General features: G+C 50.5%; 1 protein-coding gene across 1 annotated transcript in view; it reads left to right on the top strand.

Moving 5' to 3' along the window:
* LOC138267687 (transmembrane protein 79-like) overlaps positions 1-23,836 on the top strand; it is a 157,208-nt gene that overhangs the window by 75,108 nt on the left and 58,264 nt on the right. The window contains exon 2 of the mRNA XM_069216831.1: positions 894-1,752. Within this exon, the coding sequence (XP_069072932.1) occupies positions 915-1,752 (838 nt within the window). The 5' untranslated portion in view covers positions 894-914. The remainder of the gene's footprint in view (positions 1-893; positions 1,753-23,836) is intronic.

A 23,836-nucleotide genomic window follows, 5' to 3' on the forward strand; every position in this document is an offset into this window, starting at 1 on the left:
TAGTGACCTATGTATAGTGCACGCATGTAATGGTGTCCCCGCACTCACAAATTCCGGGGAATTTGCCCTGGACTATGTGGGGGCACCTTGGCTTGTGCCAGGGTGCCCTCACACTAAGTAACTGCACCCAACCTTCACCAGGTGAAGGTTAGACATATAGGTGACTTATAAGTTACTTAAGTGCAGTGGTAAATGGCTGTGAAATAACGTGTACGTTATTTCACTCAGGCTGCAGTGACAGGCCTGTGTAAGAATTGTCAGATCTCCCTATGGGTGGCAAAAGAAATGCTGCAGCCCATAGGGCTCTCCTGGAACCCCAATACCCTGGGTACCTCAGTACCATATACTAGGGAATTATATGGGTGTACCAGTATGCCAATGTGAATTGATGAAATTGGTCACTAGCGTGTTAGTGACAATTTGGAAAGCAGAGAGAGCATAACCACTGAGGTTCTGGTTAGCAGAGCCTCAGTGAGACAGTTAGTCATCACACAGGGAACACATACAGGGCACATACTTATGAGCACTGGGGACCTGCCTGGCAGGGTCCCAGTGACACATAGACTAAACAACATATATACAGTGAAATATGGGGGTAACATGCCAGGCAAGATGGTACTTTCCTACAGGGTGGCACAAGTGAACTGTGCCAGAGGCTTAAGACTATTCACTACTCATATGAGTAACAGTAATGAGCAGGTAAACTGACACCTTCTTAAGGGTCAGTATTAATGCTAAGTCGTGGGTGAGTCAACAAAGGTTGGGAAGGTTGGCCTAGATAGAAAGTGTTTGACCTCAACAGCACCAGGCTCGCAGCTGGGTACCCAGAAGCTGAATGTTATGCAATTTGGCCCTTTGCCATCCTGTTCACTAACTTCTTTCCACACTTGCAGGTGGTGCCGACAGCTCCAGCCATGACGTCACCCAAAGCCCCTGCCAACCACCATGAACTGAAGGAGTTTGACAGCGTGAAGGAGTCCATTGCTGACATTATCAACCAGCTGCAGGACATCGACCCCAGCCGCCTCTCCTTCTCTCCCTTCCTTGACCTGGATACACAGATCTCCATGGCCCCAGTCTCAGACAGCCCTGAGTCCTCGGTTGAAGAGCTGCACTCAACATCTGAGGAGGTGTCCTTGGACATGGCCACAGATGAACTTCATGTAAGGAGCCTGTCGGCAGAGGAGGTTCGGTGGGGCACTCGAAGTGGTGAAGGTGGTAGCAACCTGGCCTCGAAGGATGCTATGGGTCAGAGAGGGACCAATGTGGACAAAGGAGAGAGCCTGGTGGTTCTAATGCCACAGGAGAGCTGTTTTCTGGATGACATCAGGGCAGAGGACTCGGGGGTGATGATGACCTGTGAGACAAGGTCCTCCTCTCCTGGGGGAGAGGACTCCCTCATGGACCAGAGGGATCTGGACTGCTTCTCCTCGGACCCCCTAATGTCTGGGGATGAACACCCCTTTCTCGGACCATCTTCAGACGCAGAAACTGTGGAGCTGGTTTCCCAGAGGTCCCTTCCTGCCTCCTCCCAGCAGGTACCAGAGCAGAGTGCCCAACACCGCCACGGCTGCACCAGTGCCCACCTGAAAGCCATTGCCTCGGTCTTTGTGTCCATGCTGATGGTGCCCTGGATGTTGTACGGGCTATATGTCTACCTGCCCTTCAAGCCTCCTTTCTGCCCAGATATCACCAGTCGTGCTGTCTTTACCACCCGCTGCCTCGTCATCTCGCTGGTGCCAATCATGCTGGGTAAGCTGCCATTGACTCTGGTGGATATCCAGTGCTCTGGGTGGAATCTGAGATAGAAATGCCTGTTGTTTTTAAAGGAAGGGATGCTAGATATTGTTAGAATAGAGCCAGCTGTATAGGTCACAGTCTTCCAAAAGGGCAGCCTTGCAGCACTGTAAGGCATCTGGTTGTTTGTTCCAGTGATTCTGAGGATCCAAATCATCCCATCATGACATGTTTGTAGCAGTGTGTTCTGGTCCATCTCTGGACCTCGTGGTAAGGTATGTCCCAGTAACAGGTACGCTGGAGCAGAGAGTTGATGGATTCTATTGACTGCTTCAGCATACCTTGGCGACATGCTGGAGAAGTCTACACGTGGTGCTGATGGCTGGATGGCATATTTATCTGTGTGGAACATGTTTGTATGTGATGAGTCTGAGAGCTGCACGCTCTTGGAAGAGCTGTGATATTCCACCATGTAGTATGTCTAATGTGTTCTCTTGATGTAGCTCCAGGAGTTACCAAGAGATAGATTTGCAAACATTTTGCACTAGGTTAGCGTCACAAACGTGACGCTAACCAGTAAAAATGTTTTTATCCGAATTTACTTTGTTCTGCGCTGGAAAGTACCCTAAAAGTAACACAAAACAACGTGAAGCACTGCTTTGTGTTACTTAGTGCCAAGGGGGCAGTACATGGGTGGTACATGGATGCTCCCGTGCATCCATCAATGCCTTTTGACACACCCTATCTACAAACAATTGTAGATGGGGTTTTGCGCCATTTGAAAGGAGGCATTTAAAGGAGAAATGTTCTAATTTCTCCTTTCTTTTCCGACTTTGCATGCGTGTTGCACTGTGCAGCACACATATAAAGTAAGAAATGTATTAGGGGCATATTTACAAGCCCCCTGTGCCACCGGTGCATCTTTTTTTTGATGCTCCGGTGGCGCAGAGTGCAGATCCATATCTATGACATCATGCAAAGTCACTTTTTATGGCTTTTCCTGGTCTTGTAGATATGGTGTAAGGCCTTACACTGCATCGGGGGCTTTGCAGTGTATTTTCCCAAGCAACATCCATGGGGTTTGACGCATCCCCAGATTTACAAGGCAATGTAAACCTGGGAATGGGTCAAAACCTTGTGCTTCCAGAGGGCAGAGAAATATGTGTAATGCTCCTCGTTCTTTCCTCTTTCTATGTGTGCTGTATTCTGCAGCACACAAAGAAAGAGGAAAACGCCTTCATTGGCTGTTTTTGTGCAGGAAGGTACCCCTTCTTGCCCAAAAACAATCCAGCATGAACGCAGGCACCATTGCACCATGGTTCAGGGGGAAAGGACAGAAATGTACTGTTTTTTATCAATACAGTGCATTTCTGCCCTTTCCCTCTTGCGAAAGCAGCTCAGCAAGGTTCCTTGCTGCGCTGCTCCATGCCACTTTTTTTGTAAATATGCCCCTTAAAGTGTGTTAAAGCATAGGAGCATATTTACAATTTTTTGGCACAGGGTACCACCGCAAGCTTTGTTGCTGCGTTGCTCTGCGTTTATAAGATTCAGCACATTCCTGTTTTCTTCCACAACGCTAGGGCACAAGTGGCTGCTATGTGCCAATTCAGGAACCCTTGCAAAATGGTCCAAGGGTGTCTGCGTTGTAGCAATGATTGTTTTGTGTCAGAAGGGGCACCTTCCTGCACAAAAACAATCACTGGAGGTGACTTCCGTCTACTATGTGTGTTGCGGAGTGCAGCACACATCCAGGAAAAAACGAGGAGAAATAAGGATATTTCTTCTTGCTGCACCTCCCTTAGGCCTCCTCTGGGGAGGCGTAAGCTTTTGACGCATTCCCAGGTTTACAAAATCTTATAAATCTGGGCATGCGTCTAAATCCATGGGTGTTGCGTCGGAACACTCACGGCAACACCCATGCAATGCCCCTGACGCAAAGTATATCAACACACCAACTTGCAGTGCATGCCTCGCTCCATATCTAAAAGGCCATGAATGCCATGCAAACTGGCTTTGCGTGGCTTTGTAGATATGGGCCTGCATCCTGCACCGCTGGTGTGTCACAAGCCACTTGTAAATAAGCCCTATAGGCCCAGATTTACAAGATTGTCACGCAACGCAGGGCAGCAGCCAGAAATGCTGCACTGCAGTAGAACTCTGGCTCATCCTCCCCTCTCACTAGCGCAGCGCTGATTTTAGCTGCTGTGCACCACACACACACACCTCTGCGCCATGGTGCAAGGGTTGTTTTGTGAGTCTAGCTTAGGTTTTGGACTACAAGGCTACCCTTCCAGTACAAATTACATGCAGTCAGAAAGGAAAGGAGAAATTAAAACATTTCTGCTTTTAATGCCTGGTTTAAAAAGGAGTTATTTTTTGGTGCAAAACCCGTCCCACTAATGTCAGTAGATAGGGCTTTGCATCAAAAAGCACAGGTGGTAGCACAGGAATGCCCATGTTCCACCCATGGAACGCCCCCTTCATGCTAAGTAAAGCAAAGCAATGTTTGCGCTGCTTTGTGTTACTTTTAGGGTCCCTTCTAGTGCAAAACAAGTTTTGTACTGGAAAGTGAATTAGTGTTAGTGTTAGTTGTACTGGAAGGGAACCCCTCTGGTTTAAAACCAGGACGGACTGCATTTCCCCGGGAGGCTGGAAGGGTGGGTAGGATCCGTGCTTCGCACTCGCACATCTGCCTCCCCCATCAGTTCTCAGTCCGGGCCCGAGGGCCACACATGCACACACACCTCTGTCCATGAATCCGGGCCCAGGCCTCACTGCCCTCCTTCACCCTCCACTGCAGGGTGAGGGCGTGGAGGGGAAACTTACTCAAGGGAGACGTGTGAAGCTTTAAACTACGTTTGAGGTTTTCACCAATTCAATGCTTGGGAGGTCAGTTTATTTCCTTACGCAATGTGTTACTTTGTTACATACAAAATTACTTGAGAGAAGGGGGCGAACATGAAAGAACCCCACATCTCCGCCCTCCCCGTCCCCGGCCATTTCTTAACTTTTTCGTCAAACTTGACACTTTAATTAGGATTTGCAGCGAAAATGAAACCCCGTTCCTGACCATAGGGATGCCTGACGAGGTTGTTTCTTTTAGGCCTGTTGCTAGGCAGCCGGGCTTTACCCTTTGACCTTTCCTCTTTCACTGGTTAGGATGGAAGGAAGTTATTAGCTCATGAACTGGGGAGAAAGGTACAATCGGTGGAATGTGGCAGGCTGGGGCCTAGGGGGCTTTGTAGGCTGCAGAGATCAGGTGTGTGTGTGGGGGGGGAGGGGTGGTGACAGGATCTGGGGGCTGCAGACCTGAGGCTGGGGTGCAGAGCCCTATGGGCTGTGGAGATGAGGCCTCAGGTCTGCAGACCCCCATGCCTCATCTCCACAGACCTGAGGCTGGGGTGCAGAGCCCTATAGGTTGTGGACATGAGGCATGGGGGGCTGCAGACCTGAGCCTGGGGTGCAGGGCCCTATAGGTTGTGGAGATGAGGCATGGGGGGCTGCAGACCTGAGCCTGGGGTGCAGGGCCCTATAGGCTGTGGAGATGAGGCATGGGGGGCTGCAGACCTGAGGCTGGGGTGCAGAGCCCTATGGGCTGTGGAGATGAGGCATGGGGGGCTGCAGGCCTGAGGTGCAGGGCCTTGTAGCCTGTAGAGAATAAGTGTAGGGGGGAGCTGCAGACCTGAGGCTGGGGTGCAGAGCCCTATAGGCTGTGGAGATGAGGCATGGGGGGGCTGCAGACCTGAGCCTGAGGTGCAGGGACTTGTAGCCTGTAGAGATTAAGTGTAGGGGGGAGCTGCAGACCTGAGGCTGGGGTGCAGAGCCCTATAGGCTGTGGAGATGAGGCACTGCAGACCTGAGGCTGGGGTGCAGAGCCCTATAGGCTGTGGAGATGAGGCATGGGGGGGCTGCTGACCTGAGCCTGAGGTGCAGGGACTTGTAGCCTGTAGAGATTAAGTGTAGGGGGGAGCTTCAGACCTGAGGCTGGGGTACAGGGCTTTGTACCCTGTAAAGCTGTGGCATGGGGGGGCTGCAGACCTGAGACTGGGGTGCAGGGCCTTGTAGCGTGTAGGGATGAGGCATGAGGGGGTGCAGGACCTTGCAGACCTGAGGCTGGGCTGCAGGGCCTTGTACCCTGTAGAGATGAGGCGGGGGAGCTGCAGACCTGAAGCTGGGCTGCAGGGCCTTGTAGCATTTAGAGATGAGGCATGGGGGGTGCTGACCTGAGGCTGGGGTGCAGGACCTCGCAGACTTGAGGCTGGGCTGCAGGGCCTTGTACCCTGTAGAGATTAGGCGGGGAGCTGCAGACCTGAAGCTGGGCTGCAGGGCCTTGTAGCGTGTAGAGTTGAGGCATGGGGGGTGCTGACCTGAGGCTGGGGTGCAGGACCTCGCAGACTTGAGGCTGGGCTGCAGGGCCTTGTACCCTGTAGAGATTAGGCGGGGGAGCTGCAGACCTGAAGCTGGGCTGCAGGGCCTTGTAGGCTGTAGAGGTGAGGTGTGGGAGGAGCTGCAGAACTGAGGCTGCGGTACAGGACCTTGCAGACCTGAGGTTGGGGTGCAGGGCCTTGTAGCCTGTAGAGATGAGGCACAGGGGGGGGCTGCAGACCTGAAGCTGCGGTGCAGGGCCTTGTAGTCTGTAGAAATGAGGTATGGGGGCTGCAGACCTGAGGCAGGGGTGCAGGGCCTTGTAGCCTGTAGAGATGAGGCATGGGGGGGCTGCAGACCTGAGGCTCGGGCGCAGGGCCTTGTAGCCTGTAGAGATGAGGCATGGGGATTGCAGAGCTGAGGCTGGCGTGCAGGGCCATTTACCCTGTAGAGCTGAGGCATGGGGAGGCTGCAGAACTGAGGCTGTGGTGTAGTCCATGCAGACCTGAGGCTGGGGTGCAGGTCTTTTTAGCCTGTAGAGATGAGGCATGGTGGGGGGGCTGCAGACCTGAATCTGCGGTGCAGGGCCTTGTATGCTGTAGAGATGAGGCTTGGGTGGGCTGCAGACCCAAGGCTGGGGTGCAGGGCCTTGTAGTCTGTAGAGATGAGGCGTGGTGGGGGGAGCTGCAGACCTCTGACTGGGGTGCAGGTCTTTGTAGCCTGTAGAGATGAGGCATGATGGGGGGCTGCAGACCTGAAGCTGCGATGCAGGGCCTTGTAACATGTAGAGATGAGGTGTGGGGAGCTGCAGACCTGAGGCTGAGGTGCAGGGCCTTGTAGCCTATAGAGATGAGGCGCAGGGAGGAGGGCTGCAGACCAGAGGCTAGGGAGTAGGGCCTTGTTAGGCTGTAGAGATGAGGCGTGGGGGGGCTGCAGACCTGAGGCTGGGGTGCTGGGCCTTGTAGCCTACAGGGATGAGACCTGGGGGACTGCAGACCTGATGCTGGTGTGCAGGGCCTTGTAGGCTGTAGAGATGAGTCTTGGGGGGGCTGCAGACCTGAGGCTGGAGTGCAGGGCATTGTAGCCTGTAGAGAAGAGACATGGGGGTGTGGGGGCTGCATACCTGAGGCTGGGGTGCAGGGCCTTGTAGGCTGTAGAGATGAGGCGTGAGGGGGCTGAAGACCTGAGGCTGGCGTGCAGGGCCTTTTAGGCTGTAGAGCTGAGGTGTGGGGGCTGCAGACCTCAGGCTGGGGTGCAGGGCCTTGTAGCCTGTAGAGATGAGGCGTGGTGGGGGGAGCTGCGGACCTCTGACTGGGGTGCAGGGCCTTGTAGCCTGTAGAGATGAGGCGTTGGGGGGCTGCAGACCTGATGCTGCAGTGCAGGGCCTTGCATGCTGTAGAGATGAGGTGTGGGGGGCTGTAGACCTGAGGCTGTGGTCCAGGGCCTTGTAGCATGTGGAGGTGAGGCGTCGGGGGGGCTGCAGACCTGAGCCTGGTATTGGCCCGTAGAGATGAGGTGTAGGGGGAGAGCTGCAGACCTGTGACTGGGGTGCAGGACCTTGTAGCCTGTAGAGATGAGGCGTGAGGGGGGCTGCAGACCTGAGGCCGGGGGGCAGGGCCTTGTAGGCTGTAGAGATGAGGCGTGGGGGGCCGCAGACCCGTGCCTGGGGTGTGCAGGGCCTTGTAGCCTGAACAGATTAGGTGTAGGGGGGGAGCTGCAGACCTGAGGCTGAGGTGCAGGGCCATGTGCGCTGTAGAGATGAGGCATGGGGGGCTGCAGACCTGAGGCTGGGGTGCAGGACCTTGTAGCCTGTAGAGACGAGGCATGAGGTGGCAGCAGATCTGAGGCTGTGGTGCAGGACCTTGCAGACCTGAGGCTGGGTGCAGGGCCTTGTAGCCTGTAGAGATTAGACGGGGTTGGGGCTGCAGACCTGAGGCTGGGTTGCAGGGCCTTGTAGCCTGTAGAGATTAGACGTGGGGGGTGGAGAGTGCAGACCTGAGGCTGGCGTGCAGGGCCTTGTAGGCTGTAGAGATGAGGCGTGGGGGGTGCAGACCTGAGGCTCAGGTGCAGGGCCTTGTAGCCTGTAGAGATGATGCATGGTGGGGGGCAGCTGCAGACCTCTGACTGGGGTGCAGGGCCTTGAAGCCTGTAGAGATGAGGCATTGGGGGGGACTGTAGACCTGAAGCTGTGGTGCAGGGCCTTGTACCCTGTAGAGCTGTGGCATGGGGGGGTGCAGAACTGAGGCTGGGGTGCTGGGTCTTGTAGCATGTAGAGGTGAGGCATGGGGAGGCTGCAGACCTGAGGCTCGGGTGCAGGGTCTTGTAGGCTGTAGAGCTGAGGCATGGGGCGGTTCGGCTGCAGACCTGAGCCTGGCATGTGGGGCCTTTTGGCCCGTAGAGATGAGGCATGGGAGGAGCTGCAGACCTGTGACTGGGGTGCAGGGCCTTGTAGGCTGTAGAGATCAGGCGGGGGGCTGCAGACCTGTGCCTGGGGTGCAGGGCCTTGTAGCTTGAACAGATGAAGTGTAGGGGGGGAGCTGCAGACCTGAGGCTGCGGTGCAGGGCCATGTGCTCTGTAGAGATGAGGCATGGGGGGCTGCAGATCTGAGGCTGGGGTGCAGGACCTTGTTGCCTGTAGAAATGAGGCGTGGGGGGCTGCAGAACTGAGGCTGTGGTGCAGGACCTTGCAGACCTGTGGCTGGGGTGCAGGGCCTTGTAGGCTGTAGAGATGGGGCTTGCGGGGCTGCAGACCTGAGCCTGGGGTGCAGGGCCTTGTAGCCTGTAGAGGTGAAGTGTAGGGGGGAGCTGCAGACCTGAGACTGGGGTACAGGGCTTTGTACCCTGTAGAGCTGAGGGGTGGGGGGTGTAGACCTGAAGCTGGGCTGCAGGGCCTTGTAGCCTGTAGAGTTGAGGCATGGTTGGTGCTGACCTGAGGCTGGGGTACAGGATCTTGCAGACCTGAGGCTGAGGTGCAGGGCCTTGTAGCCTGTAGAGATGAGACGTGGGGAGTGGGGGCTGCAGACCCAAGGCTGGGGTTCAGGGCCATGTAGGCTGTACAGATGAGACATGGGGGGGGGGCTGCAGATGTGAGGCTGGAGTGCAGGGCCTTACTGGCTGTAGAGATGAGGCTTCAGACCTGAGGCTGAGGTGCAGGGCCTTGTAGCCTGTAAAGATGAGGCGTGGGGAGGCTGCATACATGAGGCTGGTGTTCAGGGCCTTGTACGCTGTAGAAATGAGCTGGGGGAGGAGGCTGCAGACAAAAGTTGGGTGTGTAGAGCTGAGGCGGACACAAGTTAGGGGGTGCAGAGGTGAGGTGGACAGAAGTTGGGGGTGCAGAGGTGAAGGGGCTGATGGGGCGCAGAAATTAGGTGGACAGACATTTGGGGTGCAGAGCTGAGACGAACAGAAGTTTGGGGATGCTCAGCTAAAGCAGACAGAAGTTTGGGGGTGTAGAACTGAGGGTGACAGAAGTTGGGGGTGTAAAGATGAGGCTGACAGAAGTTGGAGGTGCAGAGCTGAGGGTGACAGATGTTGGGGGTGCAGAGGTGAGGCAGACAGAAGTTGGGGGCGTGAGCTGAGACAAAAAAAAGTTGGAGTCTGCAGAGCTGAGGCAGTCAGAAGTATAGGGGGTACAGTACTGAGGTGGACAGAAGTTGAGGGGTGCAGAGCAGGGGCAGACAGAATCTGGGGGTGCAGGGTTGTGGTTGACAAGTTGGGGGTGTAAAGCTGAGGTGGACAAGTTGTGGTGTGCAGACCTGAGGTGTACAGAAGTTGGGGGTGCAGAGCTGAGGCGAACAGAAGTTGGGGTTGTAGAGCTGAGGTTTGAAGAAGTTGGGGGGGTGTAGAGCTGAGGCTGACAGAGGTCTGGGGGTGCAGAACTGAGGTAGACAGAAGTTGGGAGTGCAGAAGTGAAGCAGACAGAAGTTGAGAGTGCATAGGTAGGGTGGACTGAAGTTTGGGGTGCTGAGCTGAGAGGAGCAGAAGTTGGGGGATGCAGAGCTAAGGCTGACAGAAGGTATAGTTTCTCTCCAGTTCTCTCCAGTCTCCAGTTCCCTCGTAGGGGTATTCCATTATTGTCATAAGCGTTGAATATTTCCGCCCACCTGTGGGGACCCCAGAGCACTTTTTCAGATATGTCTTCTTAAGTGTTGATGCTCGCCTTTCTTCAGGTGGGCCTGCATACTCACTTAAGAATGTCATTATACAGCCTAAAGGATTAGGCTATAGTGGCCAAAGTTCTTCATCTTGTTGATACAAAAGGGAAATAGACCAAGGAGACATGCACTCAAATGCATGAACATTTAGTAAAATAACAGAAAAAATCTTTCACAAACTCTTTTGTAATCTAAGATAAAGATGAAGGAGTGTAGGGCTGTGTAGCCCATAGGCTGCCATGATAAAGGAAGAAAAAGAAGACTGTGTCTTTAAGAACACTTGCACCTCTAATATCAAGGTAAGGTTGCCACGAAAACCATGGCGATAGGTGGCGTCATAGTCCCGCAGGTGGGTAAGTGACGGGCGTCGGGCTGGAGACTGAAGTCTCCAGCCCAGTGGTCGTTACCGCCGTGGTGGACGGTGTGGTACATAAAGCCAAACCGCCAATGTATTAATATGGAGAAAAGTACCGCCAGCCTGTTGGCAGTACTTTCCTCCATATAAATGCTGTGCGCCGGGGTCATAATGACCCCCTATGTTATTAAGGGAACAAATCCTGTTAGACAGTGTTCATGCCGTTGTCGACAACAGCTAAAGCCTTTTCAAAATGTTCTTTGTTGATCTGTCTTAAATGCACAGCAGCTTCTATCTGAGAAAGCTTCCAGCTGTCATTGTATATTGCACAGATTAATCTTTTAGAGCGTGGCTTTCTTGTACCTTACAAGAAGTCCTGCAAGTCTATGGGGGTCATTACGACCTTGCCGCCCGACACCTGGTTTCCACCCGCCGGCCCAGCGGGGATCACAGCTGCAACATAGGAGCCGGCTCCAAATGGAGGCAGCAGTGTTGCGGCCGTGCAACAGTGAAAAGTTGCATGGGGCCCTGTCAGGGGTAAAACATTGAATTTACCCAAACCACCCAAAAGGAGGAAAAGATGAAAGAGAAGACACCCATAGAAGACTGCAAAAAAAACCAGCTGTGGATTCCTGAAGAAAGAAGACCTGTGGAGAGAGGGGACCAAGTCCAAGAGTCACAGTGGAGTCCAGGAGGAGTAGGAGGTACTACCCACCCAGCTGTGGATGCAGGAGTTGGTCGCGGTTCTGAAGAACAGGTCAGCACTGCAGCAAAGGAGCCGGTGAAGAGTTCTAGATGGATGCAGAAGATGTCCCAAGCCGGAAGTAAGATTGCAGACGGGTGTCAGTGCAGGATTTCCACCAACAAGCCTTGGCAAAGGCAAACATGCAGTTAGTGGAAAAGAGGTGCTGCCAGGGACCAGCAAGGCCCAGGAGAACTCAACCCAGGAGGCGGAGTCACAGGGGACCCTCTACGTCGCAGAGAGTCCACAGGAGCCGAGGCAGCACCCACAGGAGTCCCACGAGACGCGGACACAGAAGTCACAGAAGAAGCCCATGCAGCACTACAAAAGTGGATCTCATGTTGCAGGAGAACCACGCAGGAGGCTAGAATTTGCAGGAAGGAGTACTGGGATCTGGAGTTGTACATCACCTGAAGATCCCTTGGAGGAGACGCAAACAAGCCTTGGCAGCTGCAAGAGACCCGGTGCACGGGGGTGCTGCCCTTCATGGGAAGGCAAAGGCTTACCTCCACCAAAGTTGGACAGCTGGCAGAGAGGAACAAGAGGACTACTCTGGACCACCACCCGTGATGCAGGATTCACGCAGCTCAACAGGAGTGGGGATCCCCACAGCCGGTCGTCGCTTGTTGTAGGTGCCTGCGGTTGCAAGGAAGGGACTGCTTCTTTCCAAGTGAGATTCCTTCTTCTCCTTGTGCAGGATGTAGAGTTGCAGTCTTCTGAGGATGCACAGTGAGGAAACTGTTGCAAAGCTGGCAGGAACTCTGGATACAATGTTGCAAAAGAGCCTTCCTCGTGGATCTGCAGCTTGTAGGTTCCTGGAGGGTCCAGTCGCGGTTCCGGAGGCCAGAAGTCGAAGTAAAGGTTGCAGAGTAGTCCTGCTGGAATCTTGCAAGCCAAATCTGTGGACCCACCCAAAAGAGAGACCCTAAATAGGCCTGAAAGGAGGATTGGTCACCTAACCATCTATCAAGAGGGGGCTCTGATATCACCTGCCTGGCCTGGCCACTCAGATGCTCCCAGAGTTCCCTTGCAACCTTAGAATCAAGATGGCAGAACCCAGGGACCCTCTGGAGGAGCTCTGGGAAACACCCCTGGGGTGGTGACGGAATGGGGAGTTGCCTCATTTGTTCTGCCTTCCTGGACTTGATCAGATCAAGCAGCAGGAGGGCAGAAACCTGTTTGAGTGGTGGCAGCAGCTGGGCTGCCCGAGAAACCCTGTAAGAGTGGTGGTAGCAATGCTGGGGGTCCTCAAAGGAGCCCCCAGAGTGCATGGAATCATACTTCCAATACTTGCAATAGTATTGGGGTATGATTCAGACATACTGGATACCAAACATGCTCAAGTTCGGAGTTACCATTATGTAACTGGACATAGGTAGTGACCTATGTCCAGTACACATGTAAAATGGCGTCCCCGCATTCACAAAGTCCAGTAAAATGGTGCTAGTGCAGGGGTGCCTTCACACACAGGTGCCTGCACCCTGCCCTCTGGGCTGAGAGGGCCTACCTAGGGGTGACTTACAGTGACCTAGTGCAGTGACCTGTAGTGAAACAGGGTGCATGCACCTGGTTCACGCAGACTGCGATGGCAGGCCTGCTGAACCCTTTGCATAGGCTTCCTATGGGTGGCAGAATAACTGCTGCAGCCTATAAGGGTCCCTTGGAACCCCAATGCCCTGGGTACCTAGGTACCTAATACTAGGGACTTACATGGGGGGGACCAGTATGTCAATTGTGTGAAGAAAAAGGTACAATTTAGAGGAGAGAACAAAACTACTGGGGTCCTGGTTAGTAGGAACCCAGTAGACACAATCAAAAATACTGCCAGCAGGCAGAAAATGGGGGTATCAATGCCAAGAAAGAGGGCACTTTCCTACACCGTCTAATCTTGAAACCCCCTGATGATTTTACAAAACGTGCCTGCCACCGATTTGTGTCCATTGGCCTTCGTAACCACCAGCTGGGACTTGAAAGTGAAGAGTTATAGGCACCAATCTGAACCTTTGCATCTATTTCTTCCTCAGTGAGATTCAGGAAGGACTGTCAATCAGTGAATTTCGCTGGTGTGGGGATACAGGGCACATTCATTTCCTTCATTTTTGCTAACCCTAGACACGAAGTCCGCTGAATTGTATCATTTAAAAATATAATTTGCACAGGAATAAGGCACCCTGTAAATAAAGCTTCCCTGTATTTATCGTATTTGCCAATCTTGTGTTCCCCATACACTCTTTACATCAATAGTGTTCTTCCAGTATTTGTAATCTTTAACTGTAAGACAGTAAACAAAGAAATCTGAATAAATCAGTTTTGTGTCAGTTAGCACAATTTTCCTAATGTTAGAAGGAGGTAACTTAAAATAATATGACTCTGGGTGTTTTGTGTCATGCCCGGAAAAATAAGTGAATTTATCTGAATAATGTTTTGGGCTCCCCACAGGTGGAGTTTAACAGTGTTCCATTGTGTATAATTAAATACTGATCTAAGTCTAGTTGCACAGTGCCGGTAGTAATGTCCCCAGTTGTTATAGCAGAACATTTCCTCATAATTCTTTGTGTTGGTATACACATCATCAGTTTCAAATACTGAATAGTTCTTCATTAATTAACATAGAATCAACTGTCTGGGCACCCCAATCATCAGATAAAACACCAGGTGTAATTATATCAGTCATAGAAATTTTGAAGGCATATGGAATGTGAATGACCTTAGTAGGCCCGTATATATCAAATGGAACTTTGTCCCACACAGTCTCATCATGAATTGGTACAGCTGAAATGTTCACAAGGGACAAGTCTCATCGGACCTTATGTGAGGAAAGATATGCAGTTAAGACTTCATTCACAGGCTCAACAGAGGAGCAGCCAGGAAGGTAATGACCATTTATAAGCAAGAAGAAAAGAGTCACAAAACCAGTCCATAGAAAAAATGCAAGCAATGTAAGCAATAACCACAGATAGTTCCATGGATAAAATAAATAGTTATTTTTAAGCCATATATACAGCTTACGTGTCTTTGAAACAGTTTCAATAGCAAGAGTGGATGAAGTTAAAGAAAAATCATCCATATTGATGAAGTAACCAGAAGCAGTCTCTGCAAACGCAGGAGCAGGTGCATTACCAATGGGTGGATCTACTTCCCGTGGAGGCTCATAGTAGACGATGTCGTCAGTTTGTGTTGGAATAGAAAACAGCCACATCTTGGACAGGTGTTGTCGTTGAGGTGGTAACAGAAATCAGCAAGAGCTAATTTTCCGCCCTCCCCATGCTCGAGGAGGCAATTGTAGCATTGTTGGACATGCTTGTGTAGTCAGAAGTGTTGTTGTTTCTTCTTTGAAGCGGTATGTCCTGTTGAGTAGTGAGAGGGGACCGGGAACTACCCAAAGGACCTCTGGGTCTACTGTGCAGGATCGGCCACATGGTGAAATTTTAAATTGTCAATGGAGACAAACCTGTTTGCTTTGAAACCGGGCAGCGGTGGTAGGATGACAGTTCTGGTACCTTGTATTCTCAGGGCTGGGACTGGTGTTCTGAATTCCTTCTTCACAGCGATCTTCTCACAAACCAGATCCCCAACTTTAGGAATCCAGCCTGTAGAAGTTGTTGGCAAATCCCTTATTCCTGAGGTGGCAGCACTGGCGGATGATTTATCATCACAAAATTGCTGAAGCTCCTGTGAGATCGTGAGACGTTCATTTATGTCAAAAGGTGTACCTGCTGCCACCAAACCAGGGACATCAAGATCTGGGACATACATAGTGTAGGAAAGTACCATCTTGCCTGGCATGTTACCCCCATTTTTCACTGTATATATGTTGTTTTAGTTGTATGTGTCACTGGGACCCTGGTAACCCAGGGCCCCAGTGCTCATAAGTGTGCCTGTATGTGTTACCTGTGTAGTGACTAACTGTCTCACTGAGGCTCTGCTAATCAGAACCTCAGTGGTTATGCTCTCTCATTTCTTTCCAAATTGTCACTGACAGGCTAGTGACCATTTTTACCAATTTACATTGGCTTACTGGAACACCCTTATAATCCCCTAGTATATGGTACTGAGGTACCCAGGGTATTGGGGTTCCAGGAGATCCCTATGGGCTGCAGCATTTCTTTTGCCACCCATAGGGAGCTCTGACAATTCTTACACAGGCCTGCCACTGCAGCCTGAGTGAAATAACGTCCACGTTATTTCACAGCCATTTTACACTGCACTTAAGTAACTTATAAGTCACCTATATGTCTAACCTTTACCTGGTAAAGGTTAGGTGCAAAGTTACTTAGTGTGAGGGCACCCTGGCACTAGCCAAGGTGCCCCCACATTGTTCAGAGCCAATTCACTGAACTTTGTGAGTACGGGGACACCATTACACGCGTGCACTACATATAGGTCACTACCTATATGTAGCTTCACCATGGTAACTCCGAATATGGCCATGTAACATGTCTATGATCATGGAATTGCCCCCTCTATGCCATCCTGGCATTGTTGGTACAATTCCATAATCCCAGTGGTCTGTAGCACAGACCCTGGTACTGCCAGACTGCCCTTCCTGGGGTTTCTCTGCAGCTGCTGCTGCTGCCAACCCCTCAGACAGGCATCTGCCCTCCTGGGGTCCAGCCAGGCCTGGCCCAGGATGGCAGAACAAAGAACTTCCTCTGAGAGAGGGTGTGACACCCTCTCCCTTTGGAAAATGGTGTGAAGGCAGGGGAGGAGTAGCCTCCCCCAGCCTCTGGAAATGCTTTGTTGGGCACAGAGGTGCCCAATTCTGCATAAGCCAGTCTACACCGGTTCAGGGACCCCTTAGCCCCTGCTCTGGCGCGAAACTGGACAAAGGAAAGGGGAGTGACCACTCCCCTGACCTGCACCTCCCCTGGGAGGTGTCCAGAGCTCCTCCAGTGTGCTCCAGACCTCTGCCATCTTGGAAACAGAGGTGCTGCTGGCACACTGGACTGCTCTGAGTGGCCAGTGCCACCAGGTGACGTCAGAGACTCCTTGTGATAGGCTCCTTCAGGTGTTAGTAGCCTTTCCTCTCTCCTAGGTAGCCAAACCCTCTTTTCTGGCTATTTAGGGTCTCTGTCTCTGGGGAAACTTTAGATAACGAATGCATGAGCTCAGCCGAGTTCCTCTGCATCTCCCTCTTCACCTTCTGATAAGGAATCGACCGCTGACCGCGCTGGAAGCCTGCAAACCTGCAACATAGTAGCAAAGACGACTACTGCAACTCTGTAACGCTGATCCTGCCGCCTTCTCGACTGTTTTCCTGCTTGTGCATGCTGTGGGGGTAGTCTGCCTCCTCTCTGCACCAGAAGCTCCGAAGAAATCTCCCGTGGGTCGACGGAATCTTCCCCCTGCAACCGCAGGCACCAAAAAGCTGCATCTCCGGTCCCTTGGGTCTCCTCTCAGCACGACGAGCGAGGTCCCTCGAATCCAGCGACACCGTCCAAGTGACCCCCACAGTCCAGTGACTCTTCAGCCCAAGTTTGGTGGAGGTAAGTCCTTGCCTCACCTCGCTGGGCTGCATTGCTGGGAACCGCGACTTTGCAAGCTTCTCCGGCCCCTGTGCACTTCCGGCGGAAATCCTTCGTGCACAGCCAAGCCTGGGTCCACGGCACTCTAACCTGCATTGCACGACTTTCTAAGTTGGTCTCCGGCGACGTGGGACTCCTTTGTGCAACTTCGGCGAGCACCGTTTCACGCATCCTCGTAGTGCCTGTTTCTGGCACTTCTCCGGGTGCTACCTGCTTCAGTGAGGGCTCCTTGTCTTGCTCGACGTCCCCTCTCTCTGCAGGTCCAATTTGCGACCTCCTGGTCCCTCCTGGGCCCCAGCAGCGTCCAAAAACGCCAAACGCACGATTTGCGTGTAGCAAGGCTTGTTGGCGTCCATCCGGCGGGAAAACACTTCTGCACGACTCTCCAAGGCGTGGGGGATCCATCCTCCAAAGGGGAAGTCTCTAGCCCTTGTCGTTCCTGCAGTATTCACAGTTCTTCAGCCTAGTAAGAGCTTCTTTGCACCAACCGCTGGCATTTCTTGGGCATCTGCCCATCTCCGAGCTGCTTGTGACTTTTGGACTTGGTCCCCTTGTTCCACAGGTACCTTCAGACAGGAATCCATCGTTGTTGCATTGCTGATTTGTGTTTTCCTTGCATTCTCCCTCTAACACGACTATTTTGTCCTTAGGGGAACTTTGGTGCACTTTGCACTCACTTTTCAGGGTCTTGGGGAGGGTTATTTTTCTAACTCTCACTATTTTCTAATAGTCCCAGCGACCCTCTACAAGGTCACATAGGTTTGGGGTCCATTCGTGGTTCACATTCCACTTTTGGAGTATATGGTTTGTGTTGCCCCTATCCCTATGTTTCCCCATTGCATCCTATTGTAATTATACATTGTTTGCACTGTTTTCTAAGACTATACTGCATATTTTTGCTATTGTGTATATATATCTTGTGTATATTTCCTATCCTCTTACTGAGGGTACACTCTAAGATACTTTGGCATATTGTCATAAAAATAAAGTACCTTTATTTTTAGTATAACTGTGTATTGTGTTTTCTTATGATATTGTGCATATGACACTAAGTGGTACTGTAGTAGCTTCACACGTCTCCTAGTTCAGCCTGAGCTGCTTTGCTAAGCTACCATTATCTATCAGCCTAAGCTGCTAGACACCCTATACACTAATAAGGGATAACTGGGCCTGGTGCAAGGTGCAAGTACCCCTTGGTACTCACTACAAGCCAGTCCAGCCTCCTACATTGGTTGTGCAGTGGTGGGATAAGTGCTTTGAGACTACTTACCACTCTTGTCATTGTACTTTTCATAAGAGAAAAATATACAAAACAAGGTCAGTGTATATACACATAGCCAAAAAGTTTTGCATTTCCTCTTTTCACTCTTTTCTAAGTGCTGAAAAGTACTTCTAAACTTTCAAAAAGTTCTTAAAAGTTTAAAAAGTTTTTTTCTGTCTTTCCAAAAAGTTCTGAAAACTTTTTTCTCTTTGTCTATCACTTTAACTCTCTCTAAAAAATGTCTGGCACAGGCCAAAAAGTTGAACTGTCCAAACTTGCATATGATCACCTTAGCTGGAAAGGAGCAAGGAGTCTCTGCATAGAGAGAGGTTTGAGTGTAGGGAAGAATCCTTCTTTAGAACTGTTAATTAATATGCTTAGAGTACAGGATAAGGCCATAAGTGCCCAATCTGTAGAAAAAGTAGCTAATGGTTCTCAATCTGATCCAGGGACTCCCCCAGGAAAAGGTTCAGGAAAGAAACTTCTCAGCCTGCCCATTACTAGACAGTCTAGCATAGTTGGTACAGAGGTTGAATCACATCATACTGATGATGTGCTCTCACATTATACTGGTAGCCAAGCTGTTAGGGTGCCCTCTGTAAGGGACAGGTCTCCTTCTGTTCATTCCCATCATACCTCTGTATCTAGAAATGTCCCTCCCACCCACCCTGATGACAGATTGTTGGAAAGGGAGCTCAATAGATTGAGAGTGGAGCAAACCAGACTGAAGCTCAAGAAGCAACAGCTGGATTTGGATAGACAGTCTTTAGAAATAGAGAGGGAAAGACAGAAAATGGGTTTAGATACCCATGGTGGCAGCAGCAGTATTCCCCATAGTCATCCTGCAAAAGAGCATGATTCCAGGAATCTGCATAAGATAGTTCCCCCTTACAAGGAGGGGGATGACATTAACAAGTGGTTTGCTGCACTTGAGAGGGCCTGTGCTGTACAGGATGTCCCTCAAAGGCAGTGGGCTGCTATCTTATGGCTATCATTTACTGGAAAAGGTAGGGATAGGCTCCTTACTGTAAAAGAAAATGATGCTAACAATTTCCAAGTTCTTAAGAATGCACTCCTGGATGGTTATGGCTTAACCACTGAACAGTACAGGATCAAGTTCAGAGATACCAAAAAGGAGTCTTCACAAGACTGGGTTGATTTCATTGACCAGGCAGTGAAGGCCTTGGAGGGGTGGTTACATGGCAGTAAAGTTACTGATTATGACAGCCTGTATAACTTAATCCTGAGAGAGCATATTCTTAATAATTGTGTGTCTGATTTGTTGCACCAGTACTTGGTGGACTCTGATCTGACCTCTCCCCAAGAATTGGGAAAGAAGGCAGACAAATGGGTCAGAACAAGAGTGAACAGAAAAGTTCATACAGGGGGTGACAAAGATGGCAACAAAAAGAAGGATGGTAAGTCTTCTGACAAGGGTGGGGACAAATCTAAAAATGAGTCTTCATCAGGCCCACAAAAACACTCTGGTGGGGGTGGTGGGCCCAAACCCTCCTCTAATCAGAACAAGGAAAAGAAACCATGGTGCTATTTATGTAAGATAAAAGGCCATTGGACAACAGATCCCAGTTGTCCAAAGAAAGGCACCACAGCTCCTACCACTACAACCCCTACTGCTACACCTAGTGTCCCTACTAATAGCAGTGGTGGTGGGAGCAAACCTACTAATAGCCAATCCAAGGGAGTAGCTGGGCTCACTTTTGGTAATTTAGTTGGGGTTGGTCTGATTAGGGAGACCACAGAGGCTACTTTAGTCTCTGAAGGGGCTATTGACTTAGCCACTTTGGTTGCTTGCCCCCATAACTTGGAGAAGTACAAGCAACTAACCCTAATAAATGGTGTTGAGGTCCAGGCCTACAGGGACACAGGTGCCAGTGTCACAATGGTGATTGAGAAACTGGTGCACCCTGAACAACACATACTTGGACACCAGTACCAAGTAACCGATGCTCACAACATAACACAAAGCCACCCCATGGCTGTTGTAAATCTCAACTGGGGGGGGGTATCTGGTCCAAAGAAAGTTGTGGTAGCTTCAGATTTACCTGTAGACTGTCTATTAGGGAACGATTTGGAGACATCAGCTTGGTCAGATGTGGAGTTGGAGGCCCATGCAGCAATGCTGGGCATCCCAGGGCATATTTTTGCTTTGACAAGGGCTCAGGCCAAAAAGCAAAAAGGACAGGGAAGCTTGGATCCTGGAACAATGGACCAAGTGCTCCCTAAAGCTAGGGCTAGTAGAAGCAAACCACTTCCTACTATCCCTCCCTCTACAGTGGATTCTAATTCTGAGGAAGAAGAATTCCCTCCCTGTGCAGAACCTACACCAGAGGAGCTGGAAGCAGACACTGCTGAGCTTTTGGGTGAAGGGGGGCCTGCCAGAGAGGAGCTGAGTGTGGCACAGCAAACCTGTCCCACATTAGAGGGTCTCAGACAGCAAGCTGTCAAACAGGCTAATGGGGATGTCAGTGACTCACACAGAGTTTACTGGGAGGACAACCTCTTGTACACTGAGCATAGGGATCCTAAACCTGGAGCTGCCAGGAGATTAGTGATTCCTCAGGAGTACAGAAAGTTCCTCCTAACACTGGCACATGACATTCCCTTAGCTGGGCACCTGGGTCAAATGAAAACTTGGGACAGATTGGTACCACTGTTTCATTGGCCTAGGATGTCTGAGGACACAAAAGAATTTTGTAAGTCCTGTGAAACCTGTCAAGCCAGTGGCAAGACAGGTGGCACTCCAAAGGCACCCCTTATCCCACTGCCTGTGGTTGGGGTTCCCTTTGAAAGGGTAGGGGTTGACATAGTTGGCCCCCTTGACCCTCCTACTGCTTCAGGCAATAGGTTTATCTTAGTGGTAGTGGACCATGCCACAAGGTATCCTGAAGCAATTCCTTTAAGGACCACTACAGCTCCTGCAGTGGCAAAGGCCCTCCTGGGAATATTTTCCAGGGTGGGCTTCCCAAAGGAAGTAGTATCAGACAGAGGAAGCAATTTCATGTCTGCATACTTAAAGGCCATGTGGAAGGAGTGTGGTGTAACTTACAAGTTCACAACACCCTATCATCCACAAACAAATGGACTGGTGGAGAGATTTAATAAAACTCTCAAAGGCATGATTATGGGACTCCCTGAAAAACTCCGCAGGAGATGGGATATCCTTCTACCATGCCTCCTTTTTGCCTACAGGGAGGTACCCCAGAAAGGAGTGGGCTTCAGCCCCTTTGAACTTCTTTTTGGACACCCTGTTAGGGGTCCACTCACACTTGTAAAGGAGGGTTGGGAACAACCTTTAAAAGCTCCTAAGCAGGATATTGTGGACTATGTACTTGGCCTCAGATCAAGGATGGCTGAGTACATGAAAAAGGCCAGTAAAAACCTTCAGGCCAGCCAAGAGCTCCAGAAGCAATGGCATGATCAGAAGGCTGTTTTGGTTCAGTACCAACCAGGGCAGAAAGTGTGGGTCTTGGAGCCTGTGGCCCCAAGAGCACTCCAAGATAAATGGAGTGGTCCACACACAATTGTTGAAAAGAAGGGTGAAGTCACCTACTTGGTTGACTTAGGCACTGCCAGGAGTCCCCTTAGGGTGCTCCATGTCAACCGCCTGAAACCCTACTATGACAGGGCTGATCTCACCCTGCTCATGGCAACAGATGAGGGACAGGAAGAAGACAGTGATCCTCTACCTGATCTCTTCTCTTCCACAGAACAAGATGCTCTTGTGGAAGGGGTAGTTTTGGCTGATTGTCTTACTGCTGAGCAGAAAGATAATTGCATAAATCTCCTAGGACAATTTTCAGAACTCTTCTCCATTGTGCCAGGCACCACTTCTTGGTGTGAGCACACTATAGATACTGGAGACAGTTTACCTGTCAAAAGTAAGATCTATAGGCAGCCTGACCATGTCAGGGACTGCATAAAGCAAGAAGTTCAGAAGATGTTGGAACTAGGAGTGGTTGAGCACTCTGACAGTCCATGGGCTTCTCCTGTGGTACTGGTACCAAAACCCAATTCTAAAGATGGAAAGAAGGAAATGAGGTTTTGTGTAGACTATAGAGGTCTCAACTTGGTAACCAAAACAGATGCTCACCCTATACCCAGGGCAGATGAGCTAATAGATACACTGGCATCTGCCAAGTATCTAAGCACTTTTGATTTGACTGCAGGGTATTGGCAGATCAAAATGTCAGAAGATGCTAAACCTAAGACTGCATTTTCTACCATTGGAGGACATTACCAGTTTACTGTAATGCCTTTTGGTTTGAAAAATGCACCTGCCACTTTTCAGAGGTTGGTGAACACAGTCCTGCAAGGGCTGGAAGCTTTCAGTGCAGCATATTTGGATGATATAGCTGTCTTTAGCTCCAGCTGGGATGATCACCTGGTCCACCTTTGGAAAGTTTTGGAGGCCCTGCAAAAGGCAGGCCTCACTATCAAGGCTTCAAAGTGCCAGATAGGGCAGGGTAAGGTGGTTTATCTGGGACACCTTGTTGGTGGGGAACAGATTGCACCACTTCAGGGGAAAATCCAAACTATTATTGATTGGATTCCCCCTACCACTCAGACTCAGGTGAGAGCCTTCCTAGGCCTCACTGGGTATTACAGGAGGTTCATTAAGAACTATGGCTCCATTGCAGCCCCTCTTAATGACCTCACATCCAAGAAAATGCCTAAAAAGGTATTATGGACAGCAAACTGTCAGAAAGCTTTTGAGGAGCTGAAGCAGGCCATGTGCTCTGCACCTGTCCTGAAAAGCCCTTGTTACTCTAAAAAATTCTATGTCCAAACTGATGCATCTGAATTAGGAGTAGGGGCAGTCCTATCACAACTTAATTCTGAGGGCCAGGATCAACCTGTTGCTTTTATTAGTAGAAGGTTGACCCCTAGAGAAAAGCGTTGGTCTGCCATTGAGAGGGAGGCCTTTGCTGTGGTCTGGGCTCTGAAGAAGTTGAGGCCATACCTGTTTGGCACTCACTTCATTGTTCAGACAGACCACAAACCTCTACTTTGGCTAAAACAAATGAAAGGTGAAAATCCTAAATTGTTGAGGTGGTCCATATCCCTACAGGGAATGGACTATACAGTGGAACATAGACCTGGGAGTAGCCACTCCAATGCAGATGGACTCTCCAGATATTTCCACTTAGACAATGAAGTCTCATCAGGTAATGGCTAGTCTTATTGTCCTTCGTTTGGGGGGGGGTTGTGTAGGAAAGTACCATCTTGCCTGGCATGTTACCCCCATTTTTCACTGTATATATGTTGTTTTAGTTGTATGTGTCACTGGGACCCTGGTAACCCAGGGCCCCAGTGCTCATAAGTGTGCCTGTATGTGTTACCTGTGTAGTGACTAACTGTCTCACTGAGGCTCTGCTAATCAGAACCTCAGTGGTTATGCTCTCTCATTTCTTTCCAAATTGTCACTGACAGGCTAGTGACCATTTTTACCAATTTACATTGGCTTACTGGAACACCCTTATAATCCCCTAGTATATGGTACTGAGGTACCCAGGGTATTGGGGTTCCAGGAGATCCCTATGGGCTGCAGCATTTCTTTTGCCACCCATAGGGAGCTCTGACAATTCTTACACAGGCCTGCCACTGCAGCCTGAGTGAAATAACGTCCACGTTATTTCACAGCCATTTTACACTGCACTTAAGTAACTTATAAGTCAC

Source organism: Pleurodeles waltl, chromosome 12 (genome assembly GCF_031143425.1).
Source record: "Pleurodeles waltl isolate 20211129_DDA chromosome 12, aPleWal1.hap1.20221129, whole genome shotgun sequence".
Classification (NCBI taxonomy): Eukaryota; Metazoa; Chordata; class Amphibia; order Caudata; family Salamandridae; genus Pleurodeles; species Pleurodeles waltl.